This window comes from Phyllobates terribilis, unplaced genomic scaffold (genome assembly GCF_046119375.1).
Source record: "Phyllobates terribilis strain yellow unplaced genomic scaffold, ASM4611937v1 Scaffold_7__3_contigs__length_470593459, whole genome shotgun sequence".
In the NCBI taxonomy this organism is placed as follows: domain Eukaryota; kingdom Metazoa; phylum Chordata; class Amphibia; order Anura; family Dendrobatidae; genus Phyllobates; species Phyllobates terribilis.
In genome coordinates this window covers 439,100,330-439,121,681 of record NW_027362767.1, presented here as the reverse complement: position 1 = coordinate 439,121,681, position 21,352 = coordinate 439,100,330, and the positions used below count along the sequence as shown (strand labels likewise).

The 21,352-nt window shown below is 48.4% G+C and overlaps 1 protein-coding gene across 1 annotated transcript in view; it reads left to right on the top strand.

The window, feature by feature from the left end:
- CHM (CHM Rab escort protein) overlaps window positions 1-21,352 on the top strand; it is a 164,511-nt gene that overhangs the window by 103,494 nt on the left and 39,665 nt on the right. Inside the window, exon 9 of the mRNA XM_073642172.1 lies at window positions 16,291-16,368. Within this exon, the coding sequence (XP_073498273.1) occupies window positions 16,291-16,368 (78 nt within the window). The remainder of the gene's footprint in view (window positions 1-16,290; window positions 16,369-21,352) is intronic.

Sequence of the window (21,352 nt, the reverse complement as noted above, 5' to 3'; positions counted from 1 at the left end):
CTTCCATCAGAGCCCTGTAATCCCACCCTGCCTCCTCTGTACATCACATATCGTGTGCAGGTGATATATAGCCGGCTTCCATCAGAGCCCTGTAATCCCACCCTGCCTCCTCTGTACACCACACATCATGTGCGGGTGATATATCGGCAGCTTCCATCAGAGCCCTGTAATCCCACCCTGCCTCCTCTGTACACCACACATCATGTGCGGGTGATATATCGGCAGCTTCCATCAGAGCCCTGTAATCCCACCCTGCCTCCTCTGTACATCACACATCGTGTGCGGGTGATATATCGGCAGCTTCCATCAGAGCCCTGTAATCCCACCCTGCCTCCTCTGTACATCACACATCATGTGCGGGTGATATATAGCCGGCTTCCATCAGAGCCCTGTAATCCCACCCTGCCTCCTCTGTACATCACACATCATGTGCGGGTGATATATAGCCAGCTTCCATCAGAGCCCTGTAATCCCACCCTGCCTTCTCTGTACATCACACATCGTGTGCGGGTGATATATAGCCGGTTTACATCAGAGCGCAGTAATCCCACCCTGCCTCCTCTGTACATCACACATCGTGTGCGGGTGATATATTGGCAGCTTCCATCAGAGCGCAGTAATCCCACCCTGCCTCCTCTGTACATGTACACCACACATCATGTGCGGGTGATATATAGCCGGCTTACATCAGAGCCCTGTAATCCCACCCTGCCTCCTCTGTACATCACACATCGTGTGCGGGTGATATATTGGCAGCTTCCATCAGAACCCTGTAATCCCACCCTGCCTCCTCTGTACATCACACATCATGTGCGGGTGATAAATAGCCAGCTTCCATCAGAGCCCTGTAATCCCACCCTGCCTCCTCTGTACATCACACATCGTGTGTGGGTGATATATAGCCGGCTTCCATCAGAGCCCTGTAATCCCACCCTGCCTCCTCTGTACATCACACATCATGTGCGGGTGATATATCGGCAGCTTCCATCAGAGCCCTGTAATCCCACCCTGCCTCCTCTGTACATCACACATCATGTGCGGGTGATATATAGCCGGCTTCCATCAGAGCCCTGTAATCCCACCCTGCCTCCTCTGTACATCACACATCGTGTGTGGGTGATATATAGCCGGCTTCCATCAGAGCCCTGTAATCCCACCCTGCCTCCTCTGTACATCACACATCATGTGCGGGTGATATATCGCCGGCTTCCATCAGAGCCCTGTAATCCCACCCTGCCTCCTCTGTACATCACACATCATGGCGGGTGATATATAGCCGGCTTCCATCAGAGCCCTGTAATCCCACCCTGCCTTCTCTGTACATCACACATCGTGTGCGGGTGATATATAGCCGGTTTACATCAGAGCGCAGTAATCCCACCCTGCCTCCTCTGTACATCACACATCGTGTGCGGGTGATATATTGGCAGCTTCCATCAGAGCGCAGTAATCCCACCCTGCCTCCTCTGTACATGTACACCACACATCATGTGCGGGTGATATATAGCCGGCTTACATCAGAGCCCTGTAATCCCACCCTGCCTCCTCTGTACATCACACATCGTGTGCGGGTGATATATTGGCAGCTTCCATCAGAACCCTGTAATCCCACCCTGCCTCCTCTGTACATCACACATCATGTGCGGGTGATAAATAGCCAGCTTCCATCAGAGCCCTGTAATCCCACCCTGCCTCCTCTGTACATCACACATCGTGTGTGGGTGATATATAGCCGGCTTCCATCAGAGCCCTGTAATCCCACCCTGCCTCCTCTGTACATCACACATCATGTGCGGGTGATATATCGGCAGCTTCCATCAGAGCCCTGTAATCCCACCCTGCCTCCTCTGTACATCACACATCATGTGCGGGTGATATATAGCCGGCTTCCATCAGAGCCCTGTAATCCCACCCTGCCTCCTCTGTACATCACACATCGTGTGTGGGTGATATATAGCCGGCTTCCATCAGAGCCCTGTAATCCCACCCTGCCTCCTCTGTACATCACACATCATGTGCGGGTGATATATCGCCGGCTTCCATCAGAGCCCTGTAATCCCACCCTGCCTCCTCTGTACATCACACATCATGGCGGGTGATATATAGCCGGCTTCCATCAGAGCCCTGTAATCCCACCCTGCCTCCTCTGTACATCACACATCGTGTGCGGGTGATATATTGGCAGCTTCCATCAGTGCCCTGTAATCCCACCCTGCCTCCTCTGTACATCACACATCGTGTGCGGGTGATATATTGGCAGCTTCCATCAGAGCCCTGTAATCCCACCCTGCCTCCTCTGTACATCACACATCGTGTGCGGGTGATATATAGCCGGCTTCCATCAGAGCCCTGTAATCCCACCCTGCCTCCTCTGTACATCACACATCATGTGCGGGTGATATATCGGCAGCTTCCATCAGAGCCCTGTAATCCCACCCTGCCTCCTCTGTACATCACACATCATGTGCGGGTGATATATAGCCGGCTTCCATCAGAGCCCTGTAATCCCACCCTGCCTCCTCTGTACATCACACATCATGTGCGGGTGATATATCGCTGGCTTCCATCAGTGACCACAGGAAATGGAGCTCGCTCCCATTACTGCTGCTTAACTCCTTAAATGCCGCGATCAGTCTGACCATGGCATGTAAGCAGCGTATTCCTGGTGGGACATCCACTGAGGTCCCCATCACCCACCTTCTGCAATGCACTTCTGCGGGGTGCAGATGGGCTGCCATGGTAGTGGGGGCCCCGCTGAAGACCCCCGTCGTCACCATCTTGGTGGGCTTCATAAGAAATGATGATTTCTCCTATATGCTGCAACATTCAAGTATCTATAGAACAAGCGATCGGACGGTCACAGGCTCGAGTCCCCAGAGGGTCTACGAGATAAAGTGTAAAGGAAAACAAAATATTCTAAGCGCCGCACTTATCCACAGTTAGAGATATGGAAACGAAAGAAAAAGCAACTTCAGCGTCACTGCGGCCTGAAAAGTCCGATCTATGAAAATATAGTTTCTCCCTCCCCCATGACGGCACCACGGAGAGAGGATCCGCTCTTCAAGGACAGGAAACCTACAGATATATAGGGCCGCACCGCTCCCTGCATCAGTTGGTTTCCTCTCCTTGACGGGGAACCTGCAGTTCAGCAGAAAGAATCCAAGGTTGTCTCAGGCCAGACGGATCCTGGCAGCGGGGGTTCCCTGCCTCGGCTGGCGCAGTGTCCTGAGGAGCCACCGCTGGGTTCTGTGGGCCATCACCAGTGAGCGAAAGGAGCGCAGCCGCAGCCCCACACTGCTTGTGCCGGGCTTCCGAGCATCCCAACTGCGCATGCGCACCGGAAGTGCTTCCTTATGACGTGCATAAAGGGGTCATGTGACCGGAAGTGATCTCCGGCACGGAGGCCGGGGAAAAAAAATGCGGGGCGGGTCGCCAGAGGCTGCCTCCTCTCAAAAGTAGCGTGGAGGTGCTAGTAAAGCTCTCTAAGCAGTTTTCTGACGGCCCCATCTTGCAATGGAGGCAACCAGGGAGCAGGAGCTTTTGGATCAACTTTCGAAGAACCCGCAAAAGAAGAGCAGGAGAACACTTCCCATCGTCATGGTCTTGGCAGCAGTGGAAGAGGGCGGTCTGGCAGGTCTACCCAGCGCAGCAAGGGCTCAAGCATGGCGTTGACCTCCAGAGGAAATCTGTCTGCAGATAGGGTTCCTCCTCCTGACCCGATACCCCAGGTTGCATCAGATCGGTAAGTGATCTTCGTGAAAGTTCCCTTTTCTTATTTAGGGCACCCCTTTTTCTTTGTGCTTTGTTTCATTGTGCCCTCTGCCCTGAAGAGCTGCCTGTTACATGGGTGAAAAGACTGCAATTCATGCATATAGCAGACAACTTGTGAGGGGAACCCCAAGATTTGCCTCTGAAAATAAAGTCTATAGTTAAGACGGAGGTAGAGAATACCTTTAGATCCCTTCAGGGGGGCAAGGGGAAGAAACCTCAAAAAGCCAAAAACTTTTCCCCTAATACCGGATCTAGTAGTTCGGAAGAACAGGAGGATTCAGATTCAACTAATTCATCCTCGTCTTCTTCATCATCAGAGAAAAAAATTACTATTTTTCAGTTTCAATCTCTGCAAAAAAAAAATAAAAAATAGCGATAAAATCCTCTAGTCAAAGTAATGTCAATAAAAACTACAGGTCGACGCACAGAAAACAAGGGGTCGCGCGCGCCATCGACGGGAAATAGAAATGTTAAGAATCTCCGATTGTGACAAACTAAATGTTTTATTTTCAGAGTTAATTTTTTTTACCCACTAAAATATAGGGGACAAGAAGGATCTAATCCTGGTGTCACCGTCATCGCAGCGACCTGAAGAGTCCTGGTCCCTGATCGCTGCACAAGGAAAACCGAAAACGTGAAACCCCAAGACCGAGGCGGATGGTGCTTTCGTCAGCATTTCCTCCCACTTGTTTGGGGTTTTTTTTCCATTTTTTTGTACATTTTATGCTAAAGTGATTTGTGTCATTCAACACTACAACTCGTCCCGCACAAAACGAGACCCGTTCGGGTTTATTAGCAAAAAATAATACAAAAGTTCTGGCGATTTGGAATAAGAGGAGGAAAAAACAAGCGTGCAAAAAAAAAACAAAAAATCGTAGCCTTACGAAGGAGAGAACATGTAGTGTAAAGCACAGATTCTTCCTCTAGATGATATTATTATTATTATTTATTATTATAGCAGAGGATCTCAGATCAAATCTGACATCAGGAGGCTGCAGGGGTGGAAGGTGCTGCAACTGAGAGCCAACAGAAAAGCAGCCGGATGCTGAGTGCAGGTTTGGCTGTGACTGGAGTATAGCGGCAGACGACTCAGCGCAGGTGCTCTGCGAATACCGGCTCCAGTGTAATGGGGAATATTTCTGCTCCGCTGCTCTGTGATTGGAAAGTCTCTGTGAGCTGCTGATAGATGGAAGAGAAGTGTCAGAGATGAATGCGGGAGCAGCCGCCGCCTCTGCATCCTGTCACAGAGTGAAAATTCCTTTATGGTGACGTCCTGCACCGACCTGAGGTGGACGGAGCAAAACACTGGAGTATTTCTGTGATGTCCCGGGATTGTTAGCATCGGGCTGGGGTTCACCCCAAATCTGTCTGTTTCCAAAATTAGGTCTCTGTCAGTGTAGGATTCCAGGAAACTGGATAAGAGACTGTAATATCAGCTGAGAGGGACGCTAAGCATCACTGTGTGCTGTATTATACTCCAGAGCTGCACTCACTATTCTGCTGGTGCTGTCACTGTGTACATACATTACATTACTGATCCTGAGTTACATCCTGTATTATATTCCAGAGCTGCACTCACTATTCTGCTGATGGAGTCACTGTGTACATACATTACATTACTGATCCTGAGTTACATCCTGTATTATACCCTAGAGCTGCACTCACTATTCTGCTGGTGCAGTCACTGTGTACATACATTACATTACTGATCCTGAGTTACATCCTGTATTATACTCCAGAGCTGCACTCACTATTCTGCTGGTGCAGTCACTGTGTACATACATTACATTACTGATCCTGAGTTACATCCTGTATTATACTCCAGAGCTGCACTCACTATTCTGCTAGTGCAGTCACTGTGTACATACATTACATTACTGATCCTGAGTTACATCCTGTATTATACCTCAGAGCTGCACTCACTATTCTGCTGATGCAGTCACTGAGTACATACATTACATTACTGATCCTGAGTTACATCCTGTATTATACTCCAGAGCTGCACTCACTTTTCTGCTGGTGCAGTCACTGTGTACATACATTACATTACTGATCCTGAGTTACATCCTGTATTATACTCCAGAGCTGCACTCACTATTCTGCTGATGCAGTCACTGTGTACATACATTACATTATTGATCCTGAGTTACATCCTGTATTATACTCCAGAGCTGCACTCACTATTCTGCTGGTGCAGTCACTGTGTACAGACATTACATTACTGATCCTGAGTTACATCCTGTATTATACCCTAGAGCTGCACTCACTATTCTGCTGGTGCAGTCACTGTGTACATACATTACATTACTGATCCTGAGTTACATCCTGTATTATACTCCAGAGCTGCACTCACTATTCTGCTAGTGCAGTCACTGTGTACATACATTACATTACTGACCCTGTACTGATCCTGAGTTACATCCTGTATTATACCCCAGAGCTGCACTCACTATTCTGCTGGTGGAGTCACTGTGTACATACATTACATTACTGATCGTGTACTGATCCTGAGTTACATCCTGTATTATACTCCAGAGCTGCGCTCACTATTCTGCTGGTGCAGTCACTGTGTACATACATTCCATTACTGATCCTGAGTTACATCCTGTATTATACTCCAGAGCTGCACTCACTATTCTGCTGGTGCAGTCACTGTGTACATACATTACATTACTGATCCTGAGTTACCTCCTGTATTATACACCAGAGCGGCACTCACTATTCTGCTGGTGCAGTCACTGTGTACATACATTACATTACTGATCCTGAGTTACATCCTGTATTATACTCCAGAGCTGCACTCACTATTCTGCTGGTGCAGTCACTGTGTACATACATTACATTACTGATCCTGAGTTACATCCTGTATTATACTCCAGAGCTGCACTCACTATTCTGCTGGTGCAGTCACTGTGTACATACATTACATTACTGATCCTGAGTTACATGCTGTATTATACTCCAGAGCTGCACTCACTATTCTGCTGGTGTCTTCTGCATCAGTCTAGTGCACACAGCTTGCACCTTGCTGACCAGACGCTTTATATTTTTTACAGAATGAGATGTTTTGCAGCTATAGTTATCTCTCCAGTCACTTCCAAAGCTGCAGTGGATGTTCAGCGGCGGTGCAGGGGCAGCGTCCCCCCCCCCCCCCATGTGCAGATGTGCTCTCCCCTTTATAGGACCTTTTGTCTCTGAGCAGAGGCCTTGCCATCCGTCTCTGTGCCCATCGCTCTCGGGTGATTTCTCCGTTTTATCTCTCGTCAGATTGAAGTGTGATCCGTCCATCACAGAGGTGAGCGCTGTAGAGCGCGGGGCGGACTGGGGGGCCGCTGCTCTGGCATCAACACAATCCCCCCCGCTCTGATTTCACCTCTGTTATATTCTGCAGTCCGGAATGTGACAGTCTGAGCGTTTTATCACCGCGCGGTAATGAGGAATATTTCGGGCCATTGTTTAGTATGTATAGTAAAGTGTTGCGCGCGACGTCCATACATCATCGCTCCCCGCCGTTATCTGCAGCTTATCAGAACAAGGTGTCGTTTTGCGGGTGATTTCTAGCCGCCGTCCCACATTCCATTTTAATGTAAACCTCTTAAGCGATTCTCGCGGTCGGTTCCTCCGCATGTTCTCATCAAGGCCTCGGTTATATATGGCGCGCATACATATTTATGGGAATGATCCAAAGACATTTGGAAGTCACATCCTGCGCCTCATCAGCGGCTTTACTGCATAAACAGAGGCCAAAAATATCTCCTTTACCGCAATTGTCGGGGCGACATTTACCCCTTGCGCCATTTAAGACAACGCAGGTGGAGCAGAACTTGCCGGATTTATTAGACAGTTCTACAACTTTCTAATAGACTGTTACAATTCCTCACCTTTTTCAAGATCTCTGCCTGCTGTCCGTGAATTGTTCATTTCCAGAGGATGAGAACCCGTCCTGCAGATGAGGGTTTGGTCTCCGGACTGTTACAATGTATCAGTGCAGATAAAATGTGACAAAGCATCAGAGGTTTGTGCTGCTGTGTTTATAGACTGGATACAATTGTAGCAATGCATCAGCACCAAGACCCTTGAGGTTCTCAGCCGCTGGATGGATCAGTGTTTCTGTTCATTGACCGCCAGCAGAAAACTTAAGATGATTAAGAATGTTCTTCTCACACTTATGCCCCCGATCGCTGGGTGTCGGGCGGAGGCCTCAGCAGCTGCTATAGGGCCTTGCATAGTGTCTGATCAGGTGGGAGACTATGCCTGGAAGCCCCTTTAAAGGAGTCCACTCACACAAAATGTATCCTTAACGTTTAGCTATTCTTCTATACGTTCTTTGATATGTTGGAGCTACTTAAACACTCTGTAGGCAGGTGCAGATCCAGATCTTGAGACCCCCACCAATCACTCTGCCTCCTGTGGTGCATTGAGGCAATGGCAGGCCTATTTATGGTCAGCGACGGTCCCTCGGCAGATCCCTGGGCGGGGGGCACACTCTGGCAGATGTTGCAAGTTGGAATCTGGGCATATACTGTGCATAATGAATTCCGCACTGCATGTTCGGCTCGGGCTCAGGAGCTGAACCCGCTGCATACAGCATGGGCCCTGGCTGTGTTCTACAGCTGGCACCCTAGTCTAACTGCTGCAAACTCTCTCATGATCGCTGCGTTTAAGAAGTTGGAAATGGGGGAGTTGTCCCTTCTGATACCCATCACCCCCTCCTTGCAAGGTGGCACTATGGCAGCGTAGGTGGCTACTGAATTCCTCAGTGTCTGCCATGTTTTGACTTTGTAAGACTTCAGCACCGTTACCATACAATAAAATAGAGCCATATTGTGAGTCGTACAAATGTTCAAGTGATCGTCGGCTCAAGTCCCCTGGAGAGCAATAAAAAAGTGGGAAAAAAAAAAAATCTTAAAAAAATGTAAGTTAATATCACCTCCCTTTTTCCAGAATGCAAAGTAAGGTGTTGGGATGTCAAAATGGTAATGAAAAGACTAAAGGTCTGAAAAATACTGCAAAATACAAACCCTGAAAATAAGAAAACTCTGCAAGATAAAGAGAGAAAACTCAATCCGAGGGGCCCATGTGGATGCTGCCATCCAGGGGCCACATAACCCTGCAGCCGGCCCTGGGTCGATGCATTGCTGGGCTCACTCTGCGCTTCAGCACAATGAGGGGCCTCTCCTGTCTCCTGTGTGTGCATTGAAGGAGACTGAGAAGGGGGCTGGCTTGGCTATTAGTGACCCTTTCAGAGCGCCCCCTTCACATACAGCACCGAAGACATGACGATACAGGAAACACTCTGCCTGAAGACTGGGGGAACTCTGGAAAAAATCTTCTTTTGGAAATGGACAACCCCTTTAAGCTCTTCCTACTGAAGTTTGGAGCTTTTATGTCTTAGCCTTTTAGTAGGCATGTTAGGAATTAGCAGTCCTGACCCTGTGGATACACCAGTGGTGCCCCCTAGAAGTTTAGGGTAGTGCAAGTCTATATTCCTGGTCCCCTGCAGACATTCCTGCCCTTGACTTGGGGCCGTTCCTCACTTTTTGGGACCAGTCTCCTCCTAGGTTGCCCCGGATTTAAGAGTCCAGCCGAGGAGAGTTTGTCTCCTCACCGGAGGATGCGCAGCAGGAGGGACAGACGATCTATCATTGTGAAGCCGGCTCTGCCGTGATGGATGGACAGATTGAGAAAGTAACTCAATAATCTTCATTTTCTTTGCAGGTTATTCACAGATCATTGAGCATTATCGTTAATAAAGCGCCGGTGTCCTTGGTGCTCGCGCTGCAGGAAAAGTCACAGTAATCTTACTAGAACCGTCCTGCACCGATCCCGGCTCTGCACAATCACCTCTACGAGTAGTCGTACCCTCCACCTGCAGATTACCGGGGGGTGCAGGAGCCTGCGAGACCTGCGCTCCCACTGTGTCTGTAATCTTCTGTGCTTTCTAAAGAGCTCTCTGCTGTTGGACTCCTCTGACTATTGTTACCCCCACACTGAGTATTGTTACCCCCACGCCGGGGGTGTTTCCCCGACGCCGGGATGCACTGAATGCTCATCCTCCTCCTGATTACACCCAAATATAGGAAGGTTTGGTGTTTTCCAAAAATTAGATGTGTATTTAGAATTTTTGAGTCAATATCCCTCTGCACTCCCTGATTGTTCACTGTCTGCAGAGAACTTTCTCTGGTGAATTGCATTGTGAAAAGTGTCATTTATGTACCAGGTGACTCCATAAGCAGAATAGTGAGTGCAGCTCTGGAGTATAATACAGGATGTAACTCAGGATCAGTACAGGATCAGTGTTGTAATGTATGTACACAGTGACTGCACCAGCAGAATAGTGAGTGCAGCTCTGGAGTATAATACAGGATATAACTCAGGATCAGTAATGTAATATATGTACACAGTGACTGCACCAGCAGAATAGTGAGTGCAGCTCTGGAGTATAATACAGGATGTAACTCAGGATCAGTGTGAAGACCCGGGGTCTTCCGTGGGCATAATACTACTCAGACAATGCAGGGTGAGGGTAAAACAGCATGGCAATACTTTATTGAACCACAAACTGGACAATAAACACTATGAACAGTCCCAGCAAATACCCAAGATGGTAGAACATTACACAGTCTCACCCTTCTTTCTCCGCCCGCCTGGGATCGAACAGCCGCGACTTTGGAGCCTTCCAGGGCTGATTACCTCAACCAGCCGCCCCCCGCTTCTAGCGGGCCCCCACAGAGAGAAGGTAGCGGCAAGCTTAGGAAACTAGCAGTCCATCGAGGTACAAGGCCAGGAGACCCGAGGGTCCCACCCTGGCCTCTCCAAATGTCTCCATGGGTTCCAGGCAACCGGTGGGTCCATCCTGGCAACCACAAACAACCTATCCATGGGGCTAGGTGACTTCTTCGTTCCAACCTGGTCTCCCCAAAATGTATCCATATCTCTCTGATGGTTAATGGAGCAGATCCGTATCTTTCCAGTCAGGTCCGATACCCTTAGGCTAGAATCATATAGAATTCAAATCTGTGTCTCTTTGGGTAATGCCATGCAATCCATCTACTGTCCTGAAGGATGTCTCTCATTCTCCTTGTGAAGTCTTTATCCAATCTCTGTTTCAAGTCTGACTGCTACAGAAGCACATGTCCTTTTTAAGTACACATCCACAGGTCAAGGGTCATCAGTCACATGTCAGAAGTAAAGGTGCAGGTCTCAGCTATCATTGTTTTAGCTACTCTATTTACATAGTTGGTATCACAGGGGCTGTTGCAAACAAACATCTAGCTGACTCCTAGTACAATTTGGCATTAGCATAGTAAACATGATTGTTTCCAAAGGAATAGAATTCAACCTTCAGGATTATACAATTACTGGTCTCTTCTTATTGACCGGACACAAATACACAAAGATAATAAGAGTATTTCTCTTGGATTAACAAATCTAAATGTCTGGCTTAGTAAATTTTTAGGCTGTATCGTCACAATCAGTAATGAAATGTATGTACACAGTGACTGCATCAGCAGAATAGTGAGTGCAGCTCTGGGGTATAATACAGGATGTAACTCAGGATCAGTAATGTAATGTATGTACAGAGTGATTGCACCAGCAGAATAGTGAGTGCCGCTCTGGAGTATAATACAGGATTTAACTCAGGATCAGTAATGTATGTACACAGTGACTGCACCAGCAGAATAGTGAGTGCAGCTCTGGAGTATAATACATGATGTAACTCAGGATCAGTAATGTAATGTATGTATACAGTGACTGCTCCAGCAGAATAGTGAGTGCAGCTCTGGAGTATAATACAGGATGTAACTCAGGATCAGTAATGTAATGTATGTACACAGTGACTGCAGCAGCAGAATAGTGAGTGCAGCTCTGGAGGATAATACTGGATGTAACTCAGGATCAGTACAGTATCAGTAATGTAATGTATGTACACAGTGACTGCACCAGCAGAATAGTGAGTGCAGCTCTGGGGTATAATACAGGAGATATGTCAGGATCAGTGATTCCAGTGGGTTGGGTTATTGGAGAAGTTTTCCTCACTTTCCTTACACCTTTTTGCCCCTGATAATCCGGAGTGTAGTTATCTCTGTCCTGGTGCTTCCTTTCTTCCTGGCCTCTCCTGGATCTCGGCGCTGATGTGATGCAGTGTAACATCCTGATCGAGTCTTTCTTTATCCCTCGTGACTTGCTGAAGTTCAGCACAATTGACCGTCTGTAGATTAGAGAGGGCAGAGTCGCCCGAAACCCGTCCTGCCGCGCTGTTAAAAATAATCTGCAGGAGTAATGTATTGAGTCAGGGTATCGCGCGCCTTCCGGCATCTGTCTCCTCTGATCTCTCCCCGAGGCTCCGGCGCTCGTGTGTAAGATTCATCTCCAGCAAAAATCCATATCTATCTATAGAGGCTGCGGAGCCTCCGCCAGGCGGGAGTCGCTCACATTGTCCTCAGCGAGGACGATGGAGGCCGGGCGACAGATGGAGCCGGGGATGTCAGCGCTGAATATTCATCTGATAAATAAAAGTGGTTTACTGCAAAATTGCTGTAATTTGGCATCGATAGAGGCCATGTTATCCAATGTTCTGGATTATTGGATGGTGTTAGTAGTGGAAAAGCTGCTCAGGTTAATGAATTCGATTTTGGATAACTGGTCAAGTCAGTACCCTTTTCTCTTCTGGCCTCGGACCCTTTTCTCTTCTGGCCTCGGACCCTTTTCTCTTCTGGCCTCGGACCCTTTTCTCTTCTGGCCGCGGACCCTTTTCTCTTCTGGCCGCGGACCCTTTTCTCTTCTGGCCGCGGACCCTTTTCTCTTCTGGCCGTGGACCCTTTTCTCTCCGCTGGCCTCGGACCCTTTTCTCTCCGCTGGCCTCGGACCCTTTTCTCTCCGCTGGCCTCGGACCCTTTTCTCTCCGCTGGCCTCGGACCCTTTTCTCTCCGCTGGCCTCGGACCCTTTTCTCTCCGCTGGCCTCGGACCCTTTTCTCTCCGCTGGCCTCGGACCCTTTTCTCTCCGCTGGCCTCGGACCCTTTTCTCCGCTGGCCTCGGACCCTTTTCTCCGCTGGCCGCGGACCCTTTTCTCCCCTGGCCGCGGACCCTTTTCTCCCCTGGCCGCGGACCTTTTTCTCCCCTGGCCGCGGACCTTTTTCTCCCCTGGCCGCGGACCTTTTTCTCCCCTGGCCGCGGACCCTTTTCTCCCCTGGCCGCGGACCCTTTTCTCCCCTGGCCGCGGACCCTTTTCTCCCCTGGCCGCGGACCCTTTTCTCCCCTGGCCGCGAACCCTTTTCTCCGCTGGCCGCGGACCCTCTCCCCTTTGGGCTCGGACCCTTCAGACGCGGTAGATTTTCTGTCTGGATTTGTAGTACTACATTAGTGGATGTATTTTCCATGCAGAAATCAACCTGAATCGCAGCTTTCACCATCTGCCACGTGCCAATTTCTGTTGCTGAAAAATGTAATTTTTTTCTGGCTGAACTTCCCCATTGAGCTCAATGTGGAAGTTAAAATCCAAGTAAATCCTTTTTTTTTTTTTTTTTTTTTTGCAGACAATTGCCTGCGAGTTTAGAGTTAAAAAAGAAAAAAAATGCCCCTGTTGTTTTTATTCATTCTTACATATTTTTTTCTTACCGTCCATTTTCTGCATATTGTCGTCCAGCAGTGAGCATTTTGCCTCGGACCCTATGATTGGCATTTGGGCACATTCTGTGCCGTCCCCGCAGTTACCTCGACCCCCCCTGCAGCGGCGGCGGCAGCAGATGCGACGAGCCTCCAGCCTCTTTTTCTTTTCCTGTTACATTAGTGTTTAATTAAAGCAAACAACTCATTGCAGGCATTTAGCTTCTCTGCGAAACGTAATGAAGATTTATTCTGGGAGTGACCTTCACCGTATTAACCGAAACTGTAATCAGCAGAATTAATAAAATAATCAAATTATACGCAGCCTCATAAATCACGAGGAGCCGCGCTGTCAGGGCCCCCGCTATTAATGGGGCCTATTGTTTTGCAGCTGTATTAAAAAATTGCAACTGCTGATTCTTGCTTTGATAGAAGCTGAAATGGCATTTAAAGGCTGCGCAGGACGGGACGGCCGGACCCGGATTTTCACAACTGTTAATTTCGCCTTAATATGATTTGAAGTCAGGAGGGCAAAGTTGAAGCCGAGTGCATCCTGCGAGCGTCTGTCAGCATCACTCCGCTGATTACCGGCGACAGGAGCAAGTTAATTAGAGGGAGGAGTATCGCTTTAATCGTCTGTCGTTGTGCTGGAGCTTATAGCACCAGGGCTGCGCCGCCCCCGAGTCCAGGCTCTGACATGGACGGAGCAGAACTCCACAATAAGTACAATGTAGCCCCATTTATAGCCCAGGAGCCTCCCGGGAGTCTCCTGCTCGTCGCCCTGATAACATCTCTTGTTCATCGCGTTTGCAGAGCGTTACACGATTGTGCTGTCAGCGCAGCGTCCTTCTCTTGTCGCTTTCTGCTGCGATCAGCCAGGCTTCGCGACCGGGGTACAAAGCGCAGGAGAAATCAGACCTCACTTTCTGAATAATCGAGTACAAACAATAAAGTTGCCTTTGTATTTTGGAACAGTCGTGCGCACAAGTATCAGTAATTAAACCTGTCTGATCATTAAAAATTATTTACTGCATAGTGGATAGGATCTGATTGCTCACTTCCAACATTACTGTATACGTGAAATCCTGGACCTGTATGTCCTGCGCGCCGCGTCCCCTGTAGGTCCTGCGCGCCGCGTCCCCTGTAGGTCCTGCGTGCCACGTCCCCTGTAGGTCCTGCGCGCCGCGTCCCCTGTAAGTCCTGCGCTCCGCGTCCCCTGTAAGTCCTGCGCGCCGCGTCCCCTGTAAGTCCTGCGCGCCGCGTCCCCTGTAAGTCCTGCGCGCCGCGTCCCCTGTAAGTCCTGCGCGCCGCCTCCCCTGTAAGTCCTGCGCGCCGCCTCCCCTGTAAGTCCTGCGCGCCGCGTCCCCTGTAAGTCCTGCGCGCCGCGTCCCCTGTAAGTCCTGCGCGCCGCGTCCCCTGTAAGTCCTGCGCGCCGCGTCCCCTGTAAGTCCTGCGCGCCGCGTCCCCTGTAAGTCCTGCGCGCCGCGTCCCCTGTAAGTCCTGCGCGCCGCGTCCCCTGTAAGTCCTGCGCGCCGCATCCCCTGTAAGTCCTGCGCGCCGCATCCCCTGTAAGTTCTGCGCTCCACGTCACTCGTAAGTCCTGCACGCCGCATCCCCTGTAAGTCCTGCGCTCCACGTCACTCGTAAGTCCTGCGCGTCTCGTACCCCGTAGGTCCTGCGTTCTGCGCCGCCCGTAGTCCTTATATTTTTAGAAGCAGCACTAACTTGTAGTATCAGAGTGCCACACTTTCAATAAATTTGAGACAGGTTCTCACATTAGAACCGAATCCTCGCCATGATCGGCCATTAAATAGCAGTACTTTTTTCACGTTGCTGCCTCCAAGTTTTTGATTATTTATATATGAAGGTATTGAGGCTTATGCACAATTTTTTTTTTGTTGTCAAAAAGTCACACATTTTGGCAAATGCCATTTTTACACAGTTAATGGAACTTTGTGTCTTTTTTTTTTCTTAAATGGGTGTTTATATTTGCAATATTGTAGCGAGATTTTTGAATTGTAACTCTTTTCAAAAGTTATAAACTCCCCAGCGAGCGACAAGTGAAGCAGAAAGTAAGAGCAACAGTTCTAGAAAGTTATATCTTAAGATGCACCAAAATTTGTCAAATTTATGAAACATAATGCAACACTTTAATAAATTGGGTGCAAATAATGACTATGCTGCCAGAAGGAAAAGTCACTTTAAGAAGCCCCCTCATAAGACTTCCACCATATTGACTGACTGCCCCTATTCATCATTGTTTTTGCATCTTGTTCTGGAGTTAAAATGGTTCTAATAGTGACTTTTATGTTTGTGCCATATTTATCATTTATTTTGGTGCTTTTTTGTTGTTTATTACTTTTTCTGTTGCTTGCCGTTATTTGTGTGGTTTTCCTTATTCAGATGTTTTTTTTGGAATTCGTCATTTGCAACTTTTTGAGATGTCGTAAATTTTTTGTGCAACTGTTCTCTAGTCCTAGTGAAGTTCAAAAAAAAATAAAAAAGCATCTTGGATTTTGTGAAAAACTTATCAATACACTGGCACCAAAAATAGTAAAACAAACGCAACAAAACAAAAAAAGAAAAGTCAGAAAAACAAATGTAAAATGCAAATAATGAATCTGGGCCTTGTTTGTTGTCTGCTGCGTCTTGCTGGATACAATGTAACAGACACCGCATTGTTTGTGTTTTTTTTTTTTATATTTCTTTAGTTTATAGTTTTCTACTGATTATTGTATCTTGTGAGTTCTTTGATACAATGTAACAGACTCCAGACTTTTTTGGGGGACTTTTGTTTGTATCTCGTCTTTTTGGGGGACTTTTGTTTTTCTATTGATTTGTATCTCGTCTTGTATATTTTGTACAGCTGCGGATCTGTTGCTCCATCAGATTTTTGTCTTTCTCCTTGCAGGATGAGCGCCGTGTTCGGGGGCATCTACTGTCTGCATCACTCCCTGCGGGGTCTTCTGGTGGACGCACAGTCCTCGGAGTAAGTCTCTTTCTCTTTAACCTTCCTTTATTTACCGGCAAAAAGGAAAAATGCTGCAGTCGATTTAAGGGGGGAAAAAAAAAAAAACTTCAAAGAGCCAGGCGGTATTAATGACATATCAACCTTGATTAAAAGTAATCTGTGTATTGGTCCTCCACAATGAAGGCAGTAGGGCCCACAGTATAGAAAATAAATTAATTTTCCCCTGTGATATTACTACAGCTCCTGATCATCCAGGCTTGGAAGACAAATCATTTGAGCTGCCGGGGGGCTGGCGATGACTGATGTTAGTTTTTCTTCTGGCCTTACCAGTCTAATTGATTTTCATCAGATGACACAAAGCTCCTGTTATTGCGGGGAATTTTTTTTTTTTTAGATGGAGCTCACCTAAAGACTCATCAGATTAATCTTTGCTGATAATGCATGTCACTCCAAGAGAAAAGACTTTAATGAGTTCTAGGTAGATTGTTGTCATAAACTAGCCTGCCCTTTCTATCCCTGAAGGTTGAGTTAACCCCGCAGCCCCTGGCGTGGACCCGGCTCACGTCTGAGCCTCATCTCACAGTGTTATCCTATGTGTATAATGACTGACGGGTGACATTTGTTTCATTTGGCTTTGATGCTTATCGTCAATTTCATCATATCTTTTATACTCCGGTCGCTTCCAGAGCTGCATTCTCCATAGCTCAGCTTCAGGTTTTCATGGAATAGTTTCATCTTCCTCTTTGATATCATCACGTTTAATTTCTGGTCCCTTCCAGAGCTGCATTTTCAATTGTGCTGCTTTTCCTCGGGATTTCTGACCTCTCAGATCCTCCTCTACTGGTCCAATTACTGCATATGGGTCGTCTGCGGCATTATGTACTCCAGCCACTGCCAGAGCTGCACTCTCCTCAGCCTGGCTTCATATGGTGATGTAATAGTTCCATATTCCTCATTGATAACATCACTATAGAGAGAAAGGGCCACCCCAACTTCCTGCAGAGATAAATACCCTCCCCCACTGACTGTGGGGGGTGGCAGGGGCTCGCCCCGGGCTGACTGTGGGGGGGGGCTGCCCCTAGGCTGACTGTGGCCGCCCCTAGGCTGACTGTGGGGGGGGGCTCCTGCCCTGGGCTGATTGTGGGGGGCTCCTGCCCCGGGCTGACTGTGGGGGGGGGGCCCCGCCCCTGGGCTGACTGTGGCCGCCCCTGGGCTGACTGTGGGGGGGGCCCCGCCCACCCACCCCCCTGGACTGACTGTGGGGGGGCCCCACCCCTGGGCTGACTGTGGGGGGCCCCGACACCCAGACTGACTGTGGGGCGACAGGGCCCACCCCCGCTTCAGTGTTTACATCTCCCACCATGCACCATATAAAGCACAATTTGAGATTGATAATACAAACTTTTCACACTTTGACTGCAGCTTTGGATGTGACTGGAGTGTACATGAGATGTAAGCTCTGAACAAGATCAGTAAAGCAAAGGATCTGCGAGGTCCTTATTGTTAGATGGAGACTTAACCCGTAATATGTCACTTAGAAGTGGTGCGCTGCCTCCAGTCACATTAGTGTAAGCTCTTGACGCAGCGGTGTCGGCAGAGCGGCGGTGGCGGCGCGGTGGCAGCAGAGCAGCGGTGGCGGCAGAGCAGCGGTGGCGGTAGCGGGCGGCTTCCTTTCATGCTCACAGAATAGAGCCATTTACACATTGTTTTTGTAGCTCCTTTCATGTCCTTTGAGCGACTGTTCTGTCCCTGAGTTACGGCCGTAACGTTCAGCCGGCAGATAGGCACCGGGGGGGGGGGGATAAGGTGCAAACATCGCGGCTCTGTTCTCTAATGCGGGATCATTTCTATACGGGGTGTAAATCAAAGCCCGCTCGCTGTGGTTAGCAATGGGGGGAGGGGTGCCGTTACTTCTGCAACATTGTGACAAATGGAAGAAATTCCAGACAATTTAATTTCCTGCTTGAATCATTCGGTTGCCTCCTGTTACATTGTGGTGTACTTTGATACTTTGAGATTGTGACTATAGGTCACCTATAGGAACATGTATGAGCCGTGCAGGCGGCTGTGCCTGGGATCATCACATATAGGGATAGATCCCACATGGGAAGGTTTCCTCCTAACTGCATTTATAAGGCATGTAGGGGTGAGACAGCAGCCCTAATGGAGAGCGATGGGGGCAGCCATGAGGAGTCCTCCTCCTCTGCCGGAGTGGCCAGACCACAGGCCTGATGCTACCAGATTGTCCTTTATCCAGGAAATATAGGACGGGTGAGGTGGTGCACCAGGAGAAGCCCCCATAGGATTCGAGCTCCTCTATGCACCCCGATCATAACAATTCTTTTTGCACGCTGTGGCGGTATATAGTTGGGTCATAAAGCTGACAGGAGAATTTGTCTCTTCTGCTGGACTCCCAGGGAAACTGTTAACAATTAGGTATCACTACAACCTCACTGATTTCTCCACTAAAGAAAGTTTTCTCCTAATAAAAAATACAGTTGGGTCCAGAATTATTGTGACAGTGACACAAGTTTTACCATTTTAGCTGTTTACCAAACATTCAAGATCCAGTTCTATAATCAATCTGGGCTTAACTTGCTGACTCTTAGCTTTAATTTGAGGGTATTTGTGAAGACCCAGGGTCTTCTGTGGGCAGAATACTACTCAGACAACACAGGGTGAGGGTAAAACAGCGTGGCAATATTTTATTGAACCATAAACACATAGAACAGTCCCTGCAAATACCCAAGATGGTGCAAAATTACACTCTTCACCCTTCCACTGGCCCGCTGGGGATAGAACAGCTGTGACTTTGGGACTTTCAGGGCCAAGTACCTCAACCAGTTTCTCCCCACTTTTGGCGGGCCCCCACAGAGAGGAACAAGGCCAGGAGATTCGAGGGTCCCAACCTGGCCTCTCCGAGAGTGTCCATGGGGCCAGATGACCGGTGGGTACCAATCTGGCTTCTCAGAACGTCTCCATGGGTTCCAGGCGACCGAAGGGTCCCACCTGGCAACCCCAAACAACATATCCATGGGACCAGGTGATCTCATTGTCCCAACCTGGTTTCCCCAAATGTATCCATGGGTTCACTTATGGTCAACGAAGCAAATCTGTATCCTTCCAGGGCCGTGTACCCTTAGGCTGGAATCCTGTAGAATCCAAATCTGTGTCTCTCTGGATGAAACCATGCTACCAAACTACTGTCCTGAATAGTCTCTCTCTGATTCTCTCTGTCAATTCTGAGTGCTACAGGCATATGTCCCTTAAATAGTTCACAATTGTCCTTTCAAGCACACATCCACAGGTCAAGGACGGAAGGTGCAGGGCTTATGTGTCATTGTTTGAGCATTTAATCAATTTACATAGTTGGTATCCCCCTGCGCTTTAAATCAACAACTAGCTGGCTAAGTACAATATGTAATTAGCATCTTAACAAACATTATTGTTCCCAGACTAAGAGAAGTCAACATTCAGGTTTATACAAATTCTAGTATGTCCTTGACCAGCCAAAGAAACTTACACAATCTAAAGTCAATACAAACACAATAGTGTATTTCTCCTGGCCTAATAAATCTAGACGTCTGGCTAATTAAGATTAGAAGCTGTGACGTCTCAGAAGGTATTCCCATCCTAATTGGAGGAAAAGATTAGGAATTACAGCTGTTTAATATGGAGCTGCCTCTTTTTAAAGGGACAAAAAGTAATTGGACAATTATCTTAGAAGCTCCTTAATGGGCTGCAGGAGATTTCCCTCGTTAATCCATCATCAGTTAAGCAGGAAAGAGGTCTGGAGCTGATTCCAGGTGCGGCATTTGTACTTTGAAGCTGTTGCTGTGAACCCACAACATGCGGTTAGAAGAGCTCTTAATGGAAGAGAAACAGACCATCATTAGCCTGAAAAAAAAAAAGAAATCTATCAGAGAGAGAGCAGAAATGTTAGGTGCCGCCAAATCAACAGATTGGTACATTATGCAAAAAAAGTGTACTGGTGAGCTGAAAAAGCCCTGGAAGTCGCCGGAAGACATCATTTGTGGATAATGGGAGAATCCTTCCCATGGTGAAGAAAAAACCCTTTACAACATCCCCCCCCCCCCAAGTGAAGACCACCTTCCAGGAAGTCGGTGTCTCAGTATCTAATCTATCGTAAAGAGAAGACTGCATGACAGCAAATACAAGGGGGTTACCACAAGGTGCAAACCATTAAGCACCCGGAAAATAGAAAGACCAGATTAGAGATGGACAAAAAATATCTAAAGAAGCCGCCCAGTTCTGGAAAAGCAAAACTAAGATCAACCTGTGCTAGAGTGATGGAAGAAGAAAGTCTGGAGAAGGCTTGGAGCGGCTCCTGATCCTCGGCACGTCCTGTGTAACACATGGTGGAGGCGGTGTAATGGCGCGGGCATCCATGGCTCCCATGGCACCGAGTCACTAGTGGTTACTGATGATGGGACTGAAGACAGAAGCAGCCGGATGAATCCTGTGTGCACAGGGCGAGACTTTCTACTCAGATTCACCCAAATGCAGCAAGGTTAATAGGACGACGCTTCACAGGACAGACGGACAATGACCCAAAACATCCTGCGAAAGAAAAGAAGTGGAATATTCTGCAATGGCCGAGTCCTCACCAGGTCTCAGCCCATCGAGCCGTAGTTTACAGCCAAAACTGAAGGCAGAAAGAGCCACAAACAAGTGAAAACTGAAGTCACTGCAGTAAAGGCGGCAAAGCCTCACACCGGAGGAGACCAGCGATGGTGACGGCCATGACCTCCAGACTTCAGGCCGTCATTGCTGCATAGTCTCACCACGGAGGACAACAGCGATGGTGACGTCCATGGCCTCCGGACTTCAGGCCATTATTGCTGCATAGTCTCACCACGGAGGACAACAGCGATGGTGACGACCATGGCCTCCAGACTTCAGGCTGGCATTGCTGCATAGACTCACACTGTAGGAGACCAGCGATGGTGACGTCCATGGCCTCCAGACTTCAGGCCGTCAT